Below are 22992 nucleotides of genomic sequence, written 5' to 3' on the forward strand. Positions count from 1 at the left end.
TGCTAAGATGTCAGGCTCTAGACTCTGATTGGTCCAGCTACTGTCACATGGTCCAATTAATTAACTGAGGATTGACTGGAAGGCTGGCTATGAGGCCTTGGTGTGGAGAGAGACTCTGATTGGTCACTGGTCACTGCTGGTCCAATCAGCTGAGGCCTAGTTGCCAAAGGACTGGCTGTAAGTTCTAGGAAAGGCTGCTTTGGTGTCAGGGCTAAACAGCCTCCATGTCTCCCATAGGCGAGGCAGAGCTTGCATGAGCACTTGTGATGGTCTCAAAAATTAAATGGTAGCAGTTTGTAATTGCCAGCTGAGAGAGAGTGAGAGCAGTGAGAGAGTTAGGAGTCACAAGTCTCCTTTTCATTGTGGTGCATCAGGATGAATCCTCCAAACTTTTATCAGGCAGATGTGATCGTGTGGCTCTCAAGCCCCCAAGCCTGTCTACCCTCCCCTGTCTGTGGCTTCCCCTAGTCAATCAGAAGTCGTGGCAACAGACCGGCCAGTCGGGAGCCAGACCCACCACAGACAGACCAGTCTCAGTCAGAACTTCATCTCAGCACATACCAGTCTTGCAGAGGGTTCTTCCCTTGGGATGTATAGTTGTATAGCTTTTAAGAATTTGACCTCCTCCTCTTCTAGGGATGTAAGAGTGATGCTGAGCTCAAAGCTGAAACTCACCACATCATGTTATTTATTGGGGTCTTCTGTCCCTGCGATTTGTCACAGCATCCTGAAAGGGAATAGTCGGGGAGTTTTGAGGCACTCTGAGCCTCCTCCCCATATCTAACGAAGGTTATCTTCAGTCCCTTTGGGAGGCACTACTGCACCCTGCTGGAGGTGGGAGCCATGCTGAATTCTGAGTGAAGTTTTCAGAAAATGAGATGAATAGATGCAGTGAGTTCTAGCCACACTAAGGAAGGAAGCCCCACTTTAGGACTCTGTTCTGGGACCTGGGTGCCCCAGGCTCCCTGAGCCTTGGAGGGCAGTGTCTGCAGGTGGAGCTGAGTGCGTCTTGCCTGGGGTCATGGTCAGTATCCCTTCATCTGAGCTCGCTCCCCCTGCTTTAGTCTCCACACACTGATGCTCACACCAAAGGAGTCTAGACAATCTTTACCCTTCTCTTTCCAGCCTCGGCTTTCCGGCTTTGTTCAAAACACCTTTGCTGTTTTACCCAAATCCCAATCTATTTCCACTTAAATCAAGTATATACACAGAAGCGGGGAACACCCATGAACCTGGTGCTTTGTTTTCAGCAGTGCCATTTTGTCTCTTGGTATTTTTGGCTCCAGGAGCGCTTCATTCAAAGAGTAAACAGTGATGGCAGTAAGGAAAGCAGACTGGAGCCTAGTTTCTCCTATTCTTTCCATAGAATCACTTACAAAGCAGGGAGTGTAATAGGGAGCCATGCTCACTCAATGAATGAGTTTTGAAGCAGAGTTACATGGTTTATCTTGGAAACTGAATAGCTCCAAGCTATTCCTCGGGGCAGACTTCCTTCCCACAGCTAGCTGGAAGAATAGGTTGAGCATTTCCTTCAAACTCTGAAGCTTCTTTTGGTGTTCTGGAATGACCTCCCATTGAGCATGTTGGCCAGTAACTGGCATCCAGTCATGACAGCCACAGAGGCTGGGGGAGACAGAATATCCTCTCTGACAAGACTCTCCAGTTGGGATGCCAAGGTCCTCCAAGGCCAATTCTGCTACAGAACCTTTCTTTGGCTCTGCCCTTGCTCACTGGAGACCTCCAGAAGGACCCACTGGGGGAAGCTGGTAGTGGAAACAAAGGACCCAACAGGGAAGCAATAAAGGGCTTTTGCTCTCTGAGGGCTTTTTTTGCAGAGTAACCCCATTAAGGCCAGGTTGCTGAGAGAAAGGGAGCAAAAAAGTTACATTCTTCTTTCTCTGTTAGTGCCAGAGACAGAATCCATTCATTTGTTCAAAAATATTTACTGAGTCCTCCATGAGCTTAACTTCTGAGCCCAGTCTGGGATAAATGATCAAAGTGTGGTCCCTGTCCCCTGAGGTCTGCTGTTCATTCCATCGTCAGGGATTTAGTCTGAAAGTACAGATTGAGAATTCCCTATCTGAAATGCTTGGGACCAAAGTGTTTCAAATTTTCAGTTTTCTTGAATTTTGGAATATTTGCATATACATAACAAAATATCTTGAGGATAGGATACAAGTCTAAGCACAGATTCATTTATGTTTCAATATGTGCCTATACACATAACCTATACACATAACTGTGCCTGTGTTTGGACACATGAGGTCAGGTGTGGAATTTTCCACTTGTGGTGTCATGTTGTAGCTCAAAGAGTTTCAGAATTTGGAGCATCTTGGATTTTGGATTTTGGAGTTAGGAATACTCAACCTAATTAAAATCCATCCTTTTTGCATTCTATTAACAATGGAGCTTACCTTTAAAGAAATTCCTTTATATCTAAGGTTTGACCAAGCTGTTGAAAAACAACAGGTTGATGACCAAGTATTTTAAAGGGGGTACCTGTCTTATCTCTTGCCAGGGATGGTAAAAGAGAGAACTCTGGACTAGAAGCTTCCAGGGTGACAGGAGCCTTCTTAAAAGCCAATAGAAGGGATTTCTAGGAAGAGGGAACAGTCTAGGCAAAGACACGAGGGCTTGGTATGATCTGGAAAATCATATGGTTCCAGGAGCAGCAGGACCTGAGATTTTCATCCTGATGCAGGTCTCATGAGTTGTCCTAGTGGGCCCCTGTGTCCCCTCTGTGTCCCTTACTCCTGTTCAGTTCCTTCCAGGACCTTCATACCTCAAATGACAGCTCTTTAGCTATTTTCCAACAGCTGGGAAAATGCTAAAGCTTTTAGCCCCTTCTCTCTCCACTGGCATGGAGACCTCATAGGGTCTGCTTCACCCACCCAGGGGCATTCTCCTTCCCTTCCCCGTCTTTACTTCCTACCCCACTATCTCCCATCCTCATCCTCAGCACACAGAGGCCAGCTCACAAGTGCATCTCTGTTCAGCCTGCTGTGCCTGCTGCCTGAGGAAAGGAAAATGGTCTGTCTTCGCAAAGCAGGAGAAGGAGGCCCATGGAACTCCTACCATACTCTCATTTCCCTGAGTCTGAGGGCTGTTTTCACTATGCTGCTTAAGTGTTTGAAGGAACTGATAGGTGTGTCTGGGGACATTGACTATGTTGCTACCCCTCTTGCCTGTGCCAGGCTCTCTACCCTTGGGGCCATTGCACATGTGTGAGTGTGCCTTGTGTGGCTCACATGCCCCATCCCAAGTCAACATCCACCAATCTTTCCCTCCTCAGATAAACCGTGTGAGCTCTACTGCTCCCCCCTTGGGAAAGAGTCCCCGCTGCTGGTAGCTGACAGGGTCCTGGACGGCACACCCTGTGGACCCTATGAGACTGACCTCTGCGTGCATGGCAAGTGCCAGGTGATGAGCTTTTCCTTTTGTCCTTGGTGGGGCTGTGGAGGGAGGCTTCCCCTCCCCAAGGGGCACTTAGGATGGAGCCTGAGGCCTTGGGAGCAGGTCTTCTCAAGGAGGGTGCCTTATGAATTATGCTGCTTCCTGCAGCATAACCTGAAACGCAACCCTGCCCTTGGCAGTGACAGACTAGTGCCCACCCAAGCCAACAGATGGCTGGGTGACTGAAAGAAGAGCAACAGTGTAATCCTCTCAAAACCTTTTAAATGGCTTTAGCTATCATGACCAAAACCAGAGCACGTGGGTACTAAGATGAGACGGGAATGAACAGACAAGCCAGGCTCTGTTGAGTTGCAAAAGATGTAGTAGAAGTAAGCAGATGCTTCTGCAGGTGCTACCAAGGGCGGTGGGTGGACCTGGCTTTGGGGAGCATCCCACACACTGGAATGTAGACTCCAAGCCATCCTGATCCTGAGTGTCTTTGACACATTAGGACATGGGTAAGTGCCACTGAAAAAGGCAAATGAAGGAGATGGGAGGGAAGAAAAGAAAGCAGAGGAAGGGAGGGAAAGAGGAATGGAGGAATAGAAGAAAAGAAAGATGGAGGGAGGGAAGAAGGGAAGGAAGGAGGCACACTGTCTACCTGCATTAAATCTACCAGAGCCCAGGGTCCCCTGTAGCTTGTGCCCTCCCCAGCATCTATAGGTGCCATCTCCTGGCAACTCAGCTCAACCTGAGCACAGGATGCCAGGGTGGCTGAGTCCATTTGAGCTGTTGTAACAAGGACATAGACTGGCTGGCTTATCACCAAGAATGTTTCTCACTGTTCTAGAGCCTGGAATCCAAGATCAAGGCCCCAGTAGATTTGGTATCTGGTGAGAACTTGTTTCTCATGGATGGTGCCTTCTTGTTCTGTCCTGGTGAAGGGGGCAAGGAAGCTCTGTACCTCTCTTATCCCGTCCTTGAGGGCTCTTCCCTCACGATCTAATCATGCCCCAAAGGCTCCATCTCCTAATAACATCACCTTGGGGGTGAGAATTACAACATAGGAATTTGGAAGACACAGACATTCAGGCCACAGCAGCCAGGGAGCCCTCCTTCCTCACTCACAGACACCTGCTCTTGTCACTGCTGTGGCCACATTTCCCCATCATGTCGAGGGCAGTGGAGTCCACCAAAGCTGTTGGAGTTGTCAGGGTCATCATGCATTTGGCATAGGAAACACAAGCAGGCCTCAGTGGACCAGGCCCTGTGTGAGGCTTGACAAGGACTCTGCCCACCGAGGCTATCAAGGGGCCTCCCAACTTGGTAAGGAAAAGAGCAGCTGCTTTACCAGAGCCACAAGACTCCTGACGCTTCGGTCCTCATGCCTTCCAAAGTTGTTGCCCATCTGTAATGCTCAGTTTCAGGGAAATCTTTAAAACATATGGAAAAGCGGGGGTCCCTGGGGCTGCAGGGAGGGGCACTGTCTTCCTTACTTAACTGTGGTTGTACAGATACCAGCTGCCAAGCCTCAGGACCACCTGCCATGCAGGCCACAGGTTTGCATTATTTTCTTTGCTTCTCCAGTGCCTAGTGGAATGTCTAGATATTAATGTGATACCTAGAGTGATAGAGGAAAAGGAAGATGACCAGGAAGGTATACAAAGACAACATCTAGACTGGCTCCTGCAACAAACAATTTCAACGTGAGTTGGATTTTTCTAAGCCAACCTCAATCTGGGATTTTTCATGGAAAAGCTTGACAAAACCCAGGCTCCTTGGCACTGCCTGGGTTTATTACCAAATGTGGATAAACGCTGGCAATAAATGCCCAGTGCCCAAAAATCTTAGCAAGGCAAGCTCCCAGGGAAGGAGGCAGTGATGAGTGCTTAGGAGGAGGCCCTCGGACTGCTTCCTTGCTGCAAAGACTGTTCTAGGCTGTGCCCCTTCAACAGTCTGAACAAAGCACTTATCATTATTTCTGAAGTGAGGTATTGCTGACAGTTCTCAGTGAAAGTTTCCTTTCTTGGTCACATGCTTTCTTAGGCCATCCAACATGCTGCTGTGCATTGCAGACCAGAGATGTAATTAATTCGCTAACAACTTTCCAAGTCAGAGCTCTCGTACCCGTTAGGGGGCAGCACCAGCCAAGCCACCCCCAGCCTCTCACCATCATCTTCTGCCATGTTCTTGCCAATGGACAGGCATTTCTAAGAATCCTAAAATTCTTCAGGCAGTTCCTGCTGGAAATAATCTCAACTCCTAGTGGTCTGTGCCAATGGGTGCTTCATTTAATCATAATTTTTGATTTAATCATAGCCTTTTCAACTCAGGAATCTTCCCTGGACCATGACAAAGAACTCTCAGTCCTCTAGCCAGTAGAACAAGTGTGAGATGCTTCCCAGGTTATTTAAATAGATGTAAGTTTGTGAGCATCTGATACTATGGACGCTGAGCCCATTATGCACTTGGGTGTTGTCTTACTCAGTTCAGGCTGTTGTAATGGAATACCATAGATTGAATGACTTATGAACAGCAGACATTTACTTCATGGTGTTCTGGAGGCTGGTCCAGGAGCAAGATGGCAGCATGGTTGGGTTCTGGTGAGGGCTGTCTTCCAGGTTTAGATTGCTCACTTCTTGTGGTGTTCTTACATGGTGGAAAGAGCTAGTTAGCTCTCTGCCCTCTTATAAAGGCACTAATTACATTGATGAGGGCTCCATCCTCAAGACATAATCACTCCTGAAGGCCCCATTTCCAGATAACATCACACTGGGATTAGGGGTTTAACATAGGACTTGAGGTGAACACACATATCCAACCCATGACCAAAGTGATAGGAATGACATTGGGACCTGTGTTTTCCTAGTCCCAGATACCATGCCATCCTCACAGAAACCCCTCTCTCACCTCCCCCACTGTTGTCATTACTACATTTGTTGTCACCTGTACTGAGTCTGGTACAAACCAAGCAGAGTCATGGGGCAGTGATGCCTTTCACAATGCTCCGTGATGTTCTCATGCTCTTCGGAATCCCTACCTGCCCACAGGGAGGCAACACCTGCCAGTTCTTAGAAGCACTTTTTGCTCTGGATGGATGTACCCTGGGGACCTGCTGCCTCCAGGCAGCCTACCTGTCCTAGGAGAAAGGCCACTGTGCTGGTAGGCAGCAGGAGCACTTGTCTACAAACACTTAAGGTGAAAACCCCGAGAAGCAACTTGCTTCTGAAGGAAGTTTAAAATCAGCTGTTTTTCTAACACTCTTTTCTTCAGAGAAATATTACGAAGATCGACCTCAGCCCACTTTTCCTATGAAACTCTAAATTAATAAAGTCATAGTTAATGAAATTTTATTCCCAAAATTTGAATACACTTAAATAAAATTGTAAATCAAACTCAAATATAGTCTCTATACCACATTTCAGGACTGACCAAAATGGAATGTTCTGGATTCCTGTAGTACTTACTTGTGAATGAGTAAGGCAAGGAAAATCAGTTAAATAAAATGTCATCATAATTTTTAAAAATCTCAGGTCTAGTGAGGAAAGGATATGAGTCTGTTCACTGATAATAATTATCTAACTACACATTTTGTGTAAGACAGCAGCTACACAAATGGTCACCATGGTTTGCTTACTGACTTTCCCCTCTATCCTTTCGACTATAAGTTTTGCTATTTGGAGATAGCAGAAGTATTCTGGGAAATTTTAAGAAACTAGTTCATAGGATAAGAGGCTCCAGAATGGCATTTTGAGTAGATTCCACCAAGCTCCAAATAGCAGGCTGATTCAAACCATAACATGAAACATGGAAATACCATTTCATTTTATTTTTATGAGGACCGAGTTAAGTTTCACTTCAGTGAGTCACAAATTACTTAACATGCTGAAATTAAACTTAACAGCACTCATAAAAGTGGAAAGGAATCGGGGGAAGAAACACAAACATTGTATATTTTTCAGCAAGTCCCTATAAATCAGGAGTTCCATCATTACTTATTCCTACCATTGGCCTCCAGGAACAAAGTAGCGCAGGTAATAAGTCTCTAATATACAACTTGCTTCTGGAGCTACTGACGTACAATTGAGTAAATCAGACTGACATGAGACTTCACCATTAGACAGTGAACAGATCCAAATATACCTGAGATCTGGATGTTTGCATTTCTTTAACGCTTTATTAACTTATGCATACTTATAGCCAGTCTACTCTGATAGGGTCTTACTTCCGTGGAAGCATAATTTGTGGACATATTCATCCTTTTGTTTATGATCATCCAACAAAAGATCTTTAGGATCTGTATGGTTTCTTCAGTGGGACATTGTGTTTAATTTGCTTTCCTCTCTGAGCTGTCCCAGAGGACAGCCTCCGGTTGCATATTGACAAAAAAAAAAAAAATGAGTGGATATGTCACCTGCTCTTAGCACTTCAGTGGTTCTAGAATCTGGAGTCTACTTCATTCGACGCTTTTCACTGTCAAGAACCTTGTGTCCAAGGGTGTATTCGTGTAATATAATTACTGGCAAAATTTAGGAAAATTATAAGTCTCTGGTCTCAGAGTATCCTTTTGTGAAGAAGAGGTAATAAGCTGGGGCTTGTATTGCAGCATCCTCTTTCTTCCTGCCTTTGCCATATTGTGACCTTGAAGCTGACATCTCCCAAATGCAAGGCTGTGAGGGCCAAGCCTCCATCTCAGCACTCCACTAAACCTTAATGGTAAAGGCAGTATAGTACAAACCTTACAGTGGTGGGTAGGGGAGGAGCAGAGGCTACTGGACAAAAGAAACACTCTACCTCTTTCTGGAGGTCAAAGTGGATGGAAGTGTCAGGGAAGGAATAAAACAACAGAGGCCAGAGCTAGAACAAATGAAAAAGGAAGTACAACCCGAAAGTCCTGGACTTGGGAAAGGAGGTTGGAAGTGGAGAGTTGGTTAAAATCAATGAGATGACTCAAGGGCTGCACACAATATGGCTGATCATGCCTAGTCCTGCACACAGAGCCTGGGGCGGGGTGAGGTCGGGGTGCTGCTAGGTAAGGTTTAGGGGACTCCTTCCAAACTATGGGATAAATTGCTCATGGAAACCAGAACAGGAGGTGTATTCAGAAGGCTCTCACCCTTCTGGGATTAAGGGCAGACTCCTGCTTCCTGCCTACTAGTCCTGAAAGGAAGCCTACCCTCAATTACAGATTGCTTCCATTGGCCTCTCTGTACCTCATTCTCAAATCAGAGTAGACAAACAGAAATCATCAGCTATTTGAAGAAAACCAACAGCATGAACAAGAAAGACCAAGAAAAATAAACAGAAAAACTGACCCTGGCAGAAAATTGAGACAATCATAGAATTCTGCACAAGCCAAACTACCAACCAAGCATGTGTGCAAAATAAAGTAATTTTGAGACATGGAAGAACTCTGAGATTTTATTTTCCATGCATTCATTCTAGAGAAATTACATGTAGTTTAGCAAAACCAGGATGAAGTCAAGAAAGTGGAAGATGAGTGCTACAAGCCCTGGTAGAAATCACCCAGGAGCCCAGTAAATCCCAGCATGACGGCTGTGCAGCTGGCCTGAAAACTGAGTTAAAATCCAAACAAGAGGTCAATGTCCACTCTCCAGCTGAAGAGATATGATGAGGCAGTAGTTGGAAGATAGCTACTAAAGCTGAAGAAAGCAAGTACAACTGCCAGCCATGGAAGGGAGAGGAGAGGGGAGAAGAGAGTGGAAGAGGGGGAGGAGAAGGAACCAAAGACCTTCAAAATATGTACAAGGAGGGCCTCCTGGCTGAGCCAGCATTGAATGTTTCCTCACCATTCAGCCCTACACTCTGCTTTCTTGCTACATCACGGTGATGTGTACTGGCAACAGGTTGGACTCCACTGCACCCAATTCTCCCAGATCTGTGCAAAAGCACAGAATTCAAAGCAAATTCCAAGAAGACAGCTGGCAACAACATAAAAATTGTGGAGGTAAGAAAGGAATAATCCACCCAGACTAAAGCTTGAAATCCTACATTTTCAAGGTGAAGATGTTTGTGCAGATACTGTGGCAGACTGAAAATGATCTCACATCATGACAAAAAATATATATAATATATATACACACATATACATGTACATACACACCCACCCACCCACACCTGTCTTGTTCATAAATCAACAATGTTAATAAATTGAAATGTTTTTCTTTTTAAAAAAATTGTACAAGAAAGTCTCAGTTCAAGTATGAGAGAACTAACCTTCATATTGGGGGAAGAATTGATGTCAGGCTGGGGGACCAGAAGAAAGAGGCAGAAATCTCTTTTTGTAAATAAAGTCTCCAACTCCTAGTTTTGCCTGGAGCTCAGCTTGATAAGAGATTGCCATTTTATGCATTTATTGGACATGTGTTATATGCTCAACACCCTACTGTCCACTGTGAGGGGGATGGCAAGAATACAGAGGATTACTAGACACTGTCCTGCATCCAGTTATAGTCCATTAGGAAGATTGCACATGTGAGAACCTACCAACCAGAGGTGAGGCATAATTAAGAGCCAGTGGGAGATTCAGGTACCTATAGCAGAAAGCTCACAGGATGGCGTTTGATTTATCCACACATCAAATCTTTGTTGAACTCATGCTCAACTGTGGACTGGGTGTTCCATGGCAGCTGGGGAGATTTTTGATGGCACATCAAAACATACATAGTAATGGGCAATCAGTCAGCTTCAACACTTCACTAAAGCAGACTTCCTGACAGTAACCTGGATCTCTGTCCCTGTCCAATGTACAGACAGGTCATGGTTTTTCTAGTGACTGGTATGTGTGAAGGAGAGAAGATGCTGTCATAGACCCAATGGGTTATGTGGTTGAGGAGGACTGTGAACAAGATAGCATAACAGGTCCTTGGAGGAGATAGATTTGAGCCAGCCTTAGAGCCAGATAGATCCAGGCAGAAGAAAGTCAGATTACAGCTGGTACAACTGAGTGATGAAGAAGGAGGGGGTGGCAAGCTCCAAACAAGCAGACTGGCCCAAAAGAATCAGGACCCTGACAGAGTCTGGATTTTCATTCTGAGTGTAGTGAGGAACTGAAGCACAGGAGTGAAGAAATTTTGGTCACAAAGAATTGACTGCACTGAGTCAGGCCTGAGCAAAGCCTGGGAAATCAGGTAAGCTATTACAGAAACTCACCTTGCTAAGAGGCGAGGGAGACTGCTGGCAGGAGTGGGGCTGGGAAGTGCTTAGATTCGGTGTACATCTGGAAGAGGAAGAAGATGAGATGGCAAGCATTGCAATGAGTTCATGGAGGATCTTAACTCACTGTAAGTTTGGCATATTGGATAGGCAGTGAGGATCCATGGCTGTGAGTCTTCTCCTTGAATCTTTTTGTGTGAAGATCAGTCTAGCTGTAGGGGGACGGGCGGAAAAACAGTGCAATCATTCATGTCCCGAGTAAGGAACTTCTAAACCAGGAGTGGCCATGGAGGAAAACTAGACACTGTAGGTTTTCAAGGAGCAAAAACCCCAGGCTCAACAGCTAACTGGGTAGTTCAAGAAAAAGCGAAATGGCTTGAAAGTTTCAGGCTCAGGTGTTCAGGAAGGGGACCGTGTCTGTCAGTTCCAAAATGGTCCAGAGAGTATCCAACTAGAATTAAGATAGACTGAAGCAACTTTAGAGAGAAGTTGTTTTACTGAGTCTAATGTCTTGGCTAGAAATTCCAGGGAGATTATTCAACAGACACTTAAAAGGTGCCCCTGGGTGGTGGAGGAAGAATTGGGTTTAAGAGGTGTCTGCATGAAAGAGATTGTTGAAGTCCAAGGAGAAGGTGAAATTATCAAGAATATCAAAGAGAAGCAGAGGTAAAGTGCGTACTCCGGAAACTGCCTGCTTTCAGGCAGCTGAGGAAGTGAGAGGAGGAAGGAGGGGATTGGACAGGTGTTGTCTTGGATGCTCGTCCCTCCTTGGTCTGGGGGCATCTTGTATCATAAGATCTGCTACATCTGCTTGTTTCCACCTTGCCTCTTTCTGTCTTGAACAACATCATTTCCAGTTTAGGCACAAATAGGTGTCCAGTAATTGCTCTGGATGAATTAAAGTACTGTTGGCTCTTGATATTGGTGGGTTCTACATCTGCAGAGTCCACCTGCCTTAGATGTAAAATATGCAGAAAAAAAAATTGCATCTGTCCTGAACATACACAAACCTTTCTTATCATTCTTTCCGAAATAATACATTATTTAACAGTTTACATAGCACTTATATCATATTAGCTATTATATGTAAACTGGAGATGACTTGAAGCATGCAGAGGATTAGGTTCTCTGCAAATCCTGCATATGTCATTACGGGGTTGTGAGCAGTCATGAATTTTGGTATGTTTAAAGGGGTCCTGGGACTAATCCCCAGCGAATTACGTACATAAGTGAAGACAGCGTGGTGTGATGGGGCAGTGACTAGTAGATGTGAGGGCAGGAGGTTGATACTGGTGGATCTTCAAAGGGGCAAAAGTCCGGGACTCACATTGTTAACTGATATTTCCCACTTTGGGAAAATGGCGACACCGCCCACGGCCCACTTACACCTCCCTCCAGCGCACAGTTCCGAGCACTAAGGCTTTTCTAACTACGAACCCTTGCCTTTCCCACCAGTTCTGTACCATGCTGTGCTCTTGATTAATTATGCCAGGGGGCACTCTTATCCCTTTGGACCTTAGGTATCTCATACACACTCCCTGACTTAGCTAGAGGAACAGGGCCCTGACCAGTGGGTACTGACCAGAAATGCATGATGGAAATTCCTTGAGAATGTAGAAAAGTAACCAAGGATCACTAGGATGAAGCAGGAAGATTTTAGAGAGCTTATTTGGTATTTCCTTGGACTTGGCTATCTTGGAACACAAGCCTCGTGAATGCAATCGTTAAAGGTCAAGTGACACGCAGAATTAATGACATCAACTGTACTTTATAGTAGCTTGCATTAAAAAGCAAAAACACTCAGTCCCTGCCAAAAATATTTAATTGCTTCCACTTAGCATAGCAAAGCTAGAAAGTGCCCCATCGGCAGAGAAGTTTGCCTCAGGTCTTAATGTGACATCCCTGTATGCCCTGCTTCCAGATGCAAAAGGTGCCTGAACTAACACCAAGCAGCATAAGCAGAGCACCCAAGCCTTCCCAGCTCCTGAGCAACCTGCAGAATTAACTTAAAGGACAGCCTCACTTGTACCTTTGTTTGCACCTGACCTGAAAAGCCCCCTTCACTGGGGACAGGATATTTACTTTGAACATCTAGAAACTGTTTAATCAGGAAATCCTACCTGGGATGCAAGACAAGAAACCAGGCATGAAGCCAGACACTCACTGTGGCAGCAGGGTTGTGGTTTACAAATCACAGGGAGCCAGTGCAGGAAAGACCTGGAGCTATGAGCACCTGAGGGAGAGAAGTGGAGAAGCCAAGGTGGGAGCAGGTCCAGGTGACACAAAGAGGACAGGGTGAGGTCCTAGTAGTGTTGGCCCTGTGGGGTGTACCACAAACCAGACAGTGGTGCTCAGAAGGAGAACACAAAGCAACACTCACAGATTTGGCCCTGGGGCATTTGCTGAGCTATATGCTTTGAGTAAAAATTCTGACCTCAACCACTCTGTATTCTCAACCTCTGTAATTTTGTAGTCAGCACTTGGTCAACAACCAGCTAGCAGGCCAAATGAAGAATCAAGGCAGCCCTGTGACATACTCAGGGTGCTCATCACAGCCATTTTCCCTCCAGGCCTTTGGTGTGTTTTTGATGGTGGTGGGGGGGTTCCTGCCCTTACAGTTGACAGTGTTGCAGTTGACTGCCACTTCTCATCTGGGTCTTGCTATGTCACATGCTTTCCTTAACTGTCATGAAATCTCCCTGCATTTACTTCTTACCTGGCCTCAGGCCACTGTGGCCTCCAAGTTTGCCCTTTACCTGCTTTTGTGCTATGAACAAATTTGATCCTTTTTTCAAAAAACTTTTTCAGTTTTTGTAATAGTCATTTTTAGATTAAAATTTCTCAGTTCTTAGCATGTCCTAAAGACTTCACTGAAATATGTCCAGTTATGCTCTCTTTTTAAAACACGTAGTAATTTCCTTTAATCCTTTGCCAAAGAAATAAATGTATCCAAGGATGAGACTTTAGGACTATTAAGTAGGAAGACTATTTGAATAGCAAACACTAGCGTAATGGTTCCTGTTGGGCGGAGAGGCCTGGACCAGCAGCACCAAGATCACCTGGGAACTTGTTAGCAATGCAGAGTCTTAGTCCTGCCTGGACTTTCTGGATCAGAAACCCTGGGGATTGATGGGATCCGGCATTTGTGCTTACCAGCCCTTTAGAGGAGTCATGTGCATTCAAGGTAGAGGGCAGGCGCCATGATAAAGCAGAGGATGCTGGTGTAATTGGAGAGCCAGGGGCTGGGCATTTGCCTCAAGGGATCTACCATTCAGCTAACTCTGCTCTAGCCCTGTCCTAAGGTGGGAGTTGAGAATTGAGGAAGGCTTATTCCCATCCCGGCTTCTTGAAATAGCGCTAAATAACGCCCCCTGCCCTCTCTGGGTTAGTTTGGATTCTAGTTCCCTTTAGAGCTGGAAGCAGCAATGTCTAAGCTGGGATGCAGGGCAGTTCTTACTCTGGAAGTGTTTGCTTTAACAGAAAAAAAAAAAAAAAAGGTCAGGAGTGTTTAAGCAATTTAACTACTAATAAGCACCCAGTGTTTATCTAGCATAATATTAGGTTATTTTGCAGAATACAAATTCTCATGTGTGTATGTGTATGGTTGTTTTTTTTAAGAAATAATAAGACTTCAGAGCTGTTTTCTGCTTTTCATGAGACTTGTACTGTGCTTCCCCAACCCACCACCAAAGATAGAGGTTACCCATCCCTTGGTTCCCGGGAATACCGTGTTGAGACGTTTGAGAGAAGGTGGCTTTTCATGGACTAGGTCTCCCTAACTCAGAAATGGGGGAAGAAAGCCAGTCCTGCATGAATGAACCCTGGGCCTGCCCACCTCAGGAGAAATGTCACAGTGGTTTCTGCTGTAGGCTGTTGACAGTTCCAACCAAGGTACAAGTGACTCTGAGGGGAACATTTATCATGTGAAATTATGGCCACACTGAGTGGTAAGTGGGAGCTAGCCTTCTTAGGGCCTCTGGCTCAGGCAGTGCAGGCACAAGGCCAGAATTTCAGGTCTTGATTTGACTCTGTGGGCACTTTGTCCTTCCCAGGGCCCTCTCCTTCTTACTAAAAAACAACACATACTAAAAAGTATATTTGATAACTATTTGGGTATAAAGCCAAATGTAACCCTGGCTGGATTTTATTCATTTTTTTTCTTTTCTGAATTTAAAAGGAATTAAAATACTTTCTTGAGTCCCTCAAAGCATTGGGGCCCCAGGCACTGCGCCTACTGGACCTCATAGAGAGATCAACCTTTCAGGGTAAAGATTTTAAAACCCCACTGAATCTTAAACACAGAATAATCTAACCCTCTGATTCTGTAGAAAATTGGCTGTGATGGCATCATTGGGTCTGCGGCCAAAGAAGACCGGTGTGGTGTCTGCAGTGGGGACGGCAAGACCTGCCGTGTGGTGAAGGGTGACTTCAGCCATTCCCGGGGAACAGGTGAGTACTGGGCCTGAGAGCTGCCATGGCTATTAGACCACCAACACATGCTGTGTATTTTGTCTCCTTTGCCCAACCAAAAGCTAATGGTTGCATGACTTCCCTTATCTCATGTTGAAGGTTAGATGTTAATGGTAGGTGCCAGCAGGTATGTCTGCTTCAGTAATGGGCACTGAATTTTTTTTTTTTTTAAGCAAGAATGATGTCTGTAAGTTCTTACGGGAGAAAGTTTACCCATGCCAGGAAACATCTCCCAGCATTCAATAACTCATCTCCAAGGTCCATGCATTGGTAGTGGCTGCACCTCACTCATTGACAAGTTCCATCAGCCTGTCTGGTGTGCAGACTGAGGTGTCCAGGACACTTTGCCACACTTTTTTTGCCTAATGGTTGACGAGGTCATTTTCGTTCTGAATTTTCTATCAGTGAAAGTAGGCTTGCATTTACACGCATCTCTAAAATGTATGGGAGTTGTGTGAGCCAGAAAATCAGCTGCCACTGCAACTGTGGCCCCAGAGCAGTGAGTCTCCTGGTTCCCAAACCTACACTTCCCCCAGCAGTGTTCTTAGAGGTATGTCAACATTCGGTGGTGAGCCTTTGAGCATTCTCAATTTTTCTGCTCGCATTGTTTTTGTAGCTATAGGCCGCTTTGGTCAGAAGGGGAGGTGAGTTTCTGATCCCCTGTGCTGGAGGATACCAGCTTATGGTGTCTAGGGGGGCATCTGTGGGTGACATTTAACAAGGGGAGCACAGGTTAGGCAACTACCTAGAAGGCAACTTCTCGAAGCTTCAGTGAGTGTCTACTAATGTTACTAACAGTGATGTCACCAAGAAGATTCTGGTTGGGTGGAAGTGAGCTGAAACACTTCAGTTTTAATTTCCAGAAATTGCCTTGGCACAGAAACTTTTCGATTCAGTTCTTCCCAGTAAGAGAACAGAACCATAGTTATAATTCCCTGTCCCACCGAACAGCCCATAGAACCAGGTGGAGAGAAGTCTGCATGCTCTCCTCATGTAACTAGAAAACCTGGTCTACAGGAACACTCCTTCTAGAGACTGGAAAAGGCAAGCTGTCATGCAAAACATTTTGCAAGCTCTTGTAGAAGCAAAAACAGGTAAATGCAAATGCAAAATAAAATTTCAGGCCCCGTAAGGGTTGGTCTCAGGATTTTAAGGACAGGTGTGTCATCAGATAAGCACAAAGCTTGTGTGAGAATCTCTGCCTTTAGCATGGTTCCTCAGGGAAATGGAAAAGGGTGACTCTGGAGAAGTTAGTTCAGGAGGAAAGTGCCCTGGGAACTTTGTTGTCTGATACAGAAAGTACTGGCCACTTCGGTCTACTCAAGTGTAAATTATAGTTAACTAAAATTAAACTAACTTAAAAACAATGGCTGTATGTCAGGTCCTCCATTGGCAGTAGGGCTGGTGGCCCCATGTCAGACAGTATAGCTAGAGAACATTCCCATCATCTCAAATAATAGCTGATTGCTACTATATTTGATGCCATTTTCTGTCTGGGCACCCTGCATCAGTTTCCCATGAGATTTTGACCTTATCTATTGCAGCTGTGCTAGCAGTCAGGAACAAAACCTCCATAGTTGACAAAAAGTTGCTGTTTACTGTTTATTTCTTTTTTTAAACACAAGCATTAGAGTCCTTTACTTAAATTGAAGGTTGCTCCTCACTCCAATAAACAGAACGGACTACAATTACACCATTGTGTAGTAGGCAGGTTGAAGACAGCCATGCCCTACTGCCCCCTGGGCAATTCTGTAGAACACTAAAGAGCATCCTGCCATTCGCCTTTGAAAACCTCCACTGCATGCTCCCATAGCTCACTTACCAGACGACACAGATCAGGCACAAAAATCAATCTAAAACTCTATACCCTGTTTGTTGTCCTTGGCTTTGTCCCAGCCAAATCATTTATTCATTCATAGTCACATCTTTTTCTCTGACCCTCCTTTCTCCACCCTAAGCTGGGCCCTTATCCTTATGTGGAGTGTGCAGCCTTTCCTCTGGTGAGGTCAGGCCTCTGTGGTCCCGGAAACGTGCCTCCCCCAACCCTACCGTGGAAGGACACATCATGTGGGGAGCCCCCTTGGCATAGCTGTCCCAACCTGGTTTGCAGCTTAATATGTTTGGTTCTAGCTGCTGAGGCACAACAGCCTTGGCAAACCTTCAAAGACAGGTACATGTTAGCTTCCCCCCCCACCCCCATAAATGTTCTGTGCTTCTGAGTGGTTACCAAATATCCTATGTTCATTTTAAAGCTGTTTTTGTTTTTTATCAAATCCTCCATTGAAGTCTGCAAGCATCAGGCCATTTCAGTATAGTTTCTGTTTATTGAAAATCTCTGTGCAATGCTCATTCTTGCATAAATGAATCACCAGCTGCCTGTCTAATATACTTTAATTAACACAACCCTGTAGTCAGGGTCTGATGTCCTGGAATGCACAGATACAGAGTTGCTGGCAAAGGATCACCCACATATCCGTTCCCCACGTCTTTGCAGCATGAACACATTTAAAGCACAAGGTTTACAGAAATCAAAGTTAACTATCACTACTTAGGTCACAGTGAAGGTGAGGACCCCAGGCAAACAGACCACCTAAGTCCATGTGAGTAAGGTGAAGGCAGGGTGCTGTGTAGCCCCGAATCCTAGTGGGGTACCTTGCCCTGCAGACATTTGAGGGTGACTTCAAGCCCTAAGGGATGAGTATAAATGAACTGATAACCCGGATAGGTACAGGACACTTCAGGCTGAAGGAATCACATATATCTTATAAGACTCAGCACAGAATTCCTGTAAAGCCCACAGGTCATATAATATCTCAGTGACTCCAGCCAAGTGGATTCACTAATCCTGTCAGCTCAGATAGGAAAGTAACTTTCATCTGTGGCTAGCTCTAAGAAATGAGGACAGGAGGAATGTCTTATCACCCTTCAGGGTGAATATCAAAGAGAAATACCATACTAGAGAGATAAGCCAGAATTAAATGCAGGATTTTTGCCCAGTTACATGAAGTCCTGACCCCTGCCTGACTCCTCTGGGCCCTCTTGTCATAAGTCTGGCGTTGAGAGTACAGGGCAAAACCACCCACACAGGGCTGGTGTCACAGCCCCAGCCAACCATGAAGTCCCAGTTTTCCTGCTCTGTGTCAGGAGAGATCCCAGTGTAGCACTTGGGTAAAGGGTGTCCTGAGTGTAAGATGTTTGCTGCCCTTCAGCCTGTTACCTCCCAACTCTAAACAGATAAGTAGAAGGAGTCAATTCAACCAGTTTCCTAAGAAACAGACTGAAATGCTCAGTCCTTTGATTGGGCTGCAGTAGCTGGGCTATATGAACTTAGTAGTTTAGAAATTCCTGCTATGATGCATACCCTTCATTAAATTGTCATTTTAATGTTGTAGTTCTTATCCTGACCTGCTCCTCAGCATTGGAAAAGTGACTGATGCTCTGAGTCATCCAGGGTGCTCCTGGACCAAAGTCCCCACTAAGGTTCTAGGAGCTCTTAATCCTTGTGTGTGTTGTTCTTGAGGAGAATCTTCTCAAACGATTAGACTCCTAAAAGAGAAGGTGTGGATGTGGATAGATCCAGGCATCGTGTGTTTGTTCAGTGATTACCTTTAGAGCCCCTGACGTGCTAGATTCTGTCCTCCATCTCAGGTGTAGGGCCTGACTATGTCACGGTTATATGATAAGGACATGTAACAATACCTCTTTCCACTATGGCAAAGAATGACAGAATGAGTTCCTAAAAATGTGCACATAAACCAACTACAACGTATTTCTCTTTCCCAGCCCAGAAAAATCTTTGTACGAAGGTATCCACATGTGTGATGGCAAAGGCGATACCCAAGTGTTTCTCATGTAAGATGTTTGGCTGTTAAGTGTCGTCCCTTTGGTGACATGCTTGGTGTGGGTTTCTTGCCTCGCTTACACACCGAATGTTTCTTGAATAGAATCAGGTGGGAATGTGTCATGCATGAAGCCATGGATAAAAAACAAAGGGTATTTACTACTTATGTACAACTGGTGTTCCAGACCAATTGCCAAAAAAAGAAAATGTAGAATTTTAAGAATAAAAAAGACAACTATGTGGGGTGGTTCACTCTTGTAGTCAATCCCAGCCATCAGAAGATGTAGGAGTATTGCAGTCTGAGGCCAGCCCTGGCAAAAAGCAGGAGACCCTAACTGAAAAAAAAGCCAAAGGACTAAGAGAGTGGCTCAGAAGTACAGCACCTGCCTAGCAAGCATGAGGCCCTGAGTTCAAGCCCTACTACCACACACAGATAGATAGATAGATAGATATGGATAAATAGAGAGAAATATATGATGTATATATCATATGCATATGATATACGGAGATGTGTGTAGATGCATATGTGGGTACGTATGAATGATAGAATCGTGGGGTCCAGAGAGGCTGGATGCAAACATGCTGTACCATGCCAATGGTGGATTTTGTTCTTAACCACACCTGACACTTCGGCAGGAAATAGTAACACAAGTCAGAGAAGTTAGCCTTCCTCCCAATGATGTGGAAGTTTCCATATCCCAGAACTGGATTTCCCTATTAGAAGAGGGCTCTTGGTGATACCTTCTTGGTTTTCATGCCAGAGGTAAAGGCAGTGGCCTTGATTTGGCCTGTCTATACTGACCTCACATCCAAGGGGTGAACTAAAGCATAGTGGAGCTTCACAGACTTGCAGAGTGACAAGAGCTTTGCAGCTACACCCAGGAACAACCTTTAGCAATAAACAAAGGACAGTAACCCAGATGGTCCCCAATTTAGCATGCTTCATCTCATAACACTTCAACTTTGTGATGGCACAAAAGTAATATGCATTCAATTTAAACTCTGCTTGGAATTTTGAATTGTGTTCTCTTCCCAAGCTTCCAGCTTGAGGTCTGATCCTCTCTCACTATGCTGGGCTGTGGAAGCCACAGCTCCCAGTTACCACAGCCTTTACCCTACACTACCCGCTGTGCTAAACTAGGGTGTGTCAGTACATGAGGGCATTACAGACTTTTTCCACTTTGATGTTCTCAACTTACAATGGTCACATCCCAGTACCTAGGATGTGACCCCATCATAAGTTAAGGAACATCTTAATTCTCAAAAACAGGCTTTGTAAACAGTGAAAATATAAACTTACACAAAATCTTTTCTGAACATCTTATTATTTATTTACCAAAAAAAACTGATTTTTTTTCATAAGTCCGATACAACCTAGGGAGAGAATTCTAATATACATAGCAGGATTTCATCCATATTCTGTCATAGTACTTTGTCTTCTCATTGATTTCCTTCCAAAGAGAGTTACTGCTGCTAAAAACTATAAAATTATAAACCCAAATATAAAAATATAATATCAGAGCTGGCAGAGTGGCTCAAGTGGTAAAAGCACCTGCTTAGCAAGAATGAGGCCCTGAGTTCACACCCTAGTGCCACCAAAAGAATAAAAATTATAAAACCAAATCAGCTGACTGCAGATCTACTTGGAAAGTTAAGATAAAAATAATTCCACAGGAAAATGTGCTCATGCCTGGCACAAACTATCTGCAGGTGTAAGACAGGTTAACAGTCACATTCCTAAGAACTCCCAACAGCTAGCTCTTTAGGCAAACATGGCTTTTGGTCCTAGAACGATGGCAGAGACATTGATTTTACCCATGGCTTCCTCATGAAGGTAAATCATGTACCTTAAACTTGGTGGTGGGACTCTTTCCCTTCCTGGTCATTCTTCATACCAAATCAGCATGAACTTTTAGTTCTGGGTCAGAGTGGGTGCTGGAATTCAGTGGGTTTGGCAGTTTCTTTGGCTTAGGGACTTTCTCTTTCATGAGTTTCCTCTATATCAAGAGAAATTCATCACTGAAAGAAAGAAGGATTAGCAGAGGCCATGCACCACCATGAGTGCCCTGCCCTGAGAGGCCACCAAAAGATGTCCACTGGCTTGTACATCTGCTCTGAGCCTTCCAAGGTTAGTCAGCATTTCCACCCCAGTAGAGATACAGGAGGAGACAGAAAACACATCCTGATTCAGCTTTGCAACTTGTGCCCAAGTTATAATGTGGTGACCATGCTTGGCTACAAATGTACCTCACTCTGGAATGTGAGACATTAGCTAATCAGGATCCAGGCTGCTCTGCCTGTTGCTTCAGATTCTGGAGACAAATGATGCTAACACCCAGCTTGTTAGTCACAAACTAGAAAGAAGATTCCACCCCCAGCAGCTTCCCTCGGGGAATACTTCAGCTCCACACACAGGTTGTTGTTCCCAGATGTGTTCGTGTTTCAAATGGAAATTCCTCTGAAAAAACGTTGATCACTTTGACCCTCAGCATTTTTTGTCTGTTTTTGACACTTTGCTGTTACATTTGCCTGGAATCAAATCATTCTTCACATCCCCAGAAGGAATGAATTTCTGTAAGGGAAATTTGTAGTATAAAATTCAGTGCTGTCATGCTTAAAAGCTGGGATTGTTGTTGTTACTGTTTTGTTTTTGTTGGATGTTTTGCTGTTGCTGTTTCATGGCAAAACTTTTTGAAGTAGGGAAACATTTCCTAGAGCAAAAGTGATTTTTAATTAAAACCCTGTCACAACCCAGAGGTGCAAAGACAGAGGGCAGCCTGCTTGGAGGACTTTACAGTTGGTTAAACTCATCCTGCCAGGGGCCAGGATGGATCAGGGTACAAACATCAAGCAACGGCTGCCGTCAGACTGGGCTGTGTTTACATCTGTGAATTCTCTCTCATCATCAAGGAGAGTAGAACATTTCTTTGTAAACATCCAGGGTTGTGTTTGCTGTCAAGACTGAAGGATACTGGTAAGCTTTCTCTCCATGGGTGATAGAACGTGTACTGACTTCCTTGTCTTCCCAAGATCACCTGAAACTGAATCCAAGGGAAATATTTTACAGGTCTGAGGAGGTGGAAGTTCTCAGGTGGAAGTTCACGTGTGGATGAATCAGAATCGGTGTGCTTGGTTTTGTTTCAGTGTACTAGCGAGCAAATGATACCTGTGCCACAGATCTCAGTGACTTAGTGCAATGGTTTGTTTTCTGCTTAGTCTGCCCACCTGCAGTGCGGGAGACTCTTCATAGTGTCACTCATGCTGTAGACTGGCAGGGATTTGATTAATGCCTTCACGTGACGCCACGTCACCTTGGCAGGAAATATGGCAGACCAGGCCTGGAAGCTGTGAAAACTCCCTTGTGGAAGTGACACAGGGCATTTTCACTCACACGTGACTGTTGAGAGTGAGTCATGTGGTCATAGGTTTGGGGATCAGGGAAATGTATTCCTACCAATGTTTTCAGAGAAAGACCAAGAAGTACTGGGTGGCTAGCACATGACAGAGTGCCTCTAGCAAACTTTTCTGTGTTCTGGCATTTTGATTGCCAACTTATAACAACTCCCCATGTCCCAGCAGAAAGCCAGTTCTAACTCTGAGCAGGCCTCTCCCATCTACACAGATTACCTGTCCTTGGCCTCTTTCTGGAAAAAGAGTCTGCAACGCAAGTGGGAAATACCAACATACACCAAAAATTACCCATGGCAAAACCAAGATAAGTCAAATCACAGAAGTCCAAAGTCTCTTAATAACTATTTGTAAAACCAATTCTTTTTTATCAGAAAGATTTAAGGGGGATGCTATTGGATCCATAAAACAAGAACATGAGAAGTAATGATCAGAGAGCAGTAAGGAGGTCTCAAAAATTAAAACTGTGACTATCAAAGTCTTGCAGTAAAAGTCATTGTAAGAAGGCTGGAAATGTAGCTTAGTGGTAGAGTGCTTGCTTAGCGTGCACAATACCTAGCACTGTCAAAAAAGAAAAAGGTTTTATCTGGAGCTGTGGCTCAAGCAGTAGAGTGCCTGCCTAGCAAGTGCATGACCTGGAGTTCAAACCTTTGACCTGGAGTTGAAACCCCAGTACCACCAAAAAACACCCTAAGAAAAGGGAG

General features: G+C 44.8%; 1 protein-coding gene and 1 pseudogene across 5 annotated transcripts in view; both read left to right on the top strand.

The window, feature by feature from the left end:
• Positions 1–22992, top strand: part of Adamts17 (ADAM metallopeptidase with thrombospondin type 1 motif 17) — a 333323-nt gene that overhangs the window by 204847 nt on the left and 105484 nt on the right. For 4 of the 5 annotated variants that reach the window (XM_074061615.1, XM_074061617.1, XM_074061614.1 and 1 more), the window contains exons 14-16: positions 3293–3420; positions 14898–15018; positions 18823–18891. In XM_074061615.1, the coding sequence (XP_073917716.1) occupies positions 3293–3420; positions 14898–15018; positions 18823–18891 (318 nt within the window). The remainder of the gene's footprint in view (positions 1–3292; positions 3421–14897; positions 15019–18822; positions 18892–22992) is intronic. The other variant, XM_020186357.2, reaches the window with a different exon arrangement.
• On the top strand, positions 3432–14880 carry LOC141419200 (ATP synthase subunit epsilon-like protein, mitochondrial; annotated as a pseudogene).

Source organism: Castor canadensis, chromosome 19 (assembly GCF_047511655.1).
Source record: "Castor canadensis chromosome 19, mCasCan1.hap1v2, whole genome shotgun sequence".
NCBI classification, from domain to species: Eukaryota; Metazoa; Chordata; class Mammalia; order Rodentia; family Castoridae; genus Castor; species Castor canadensis.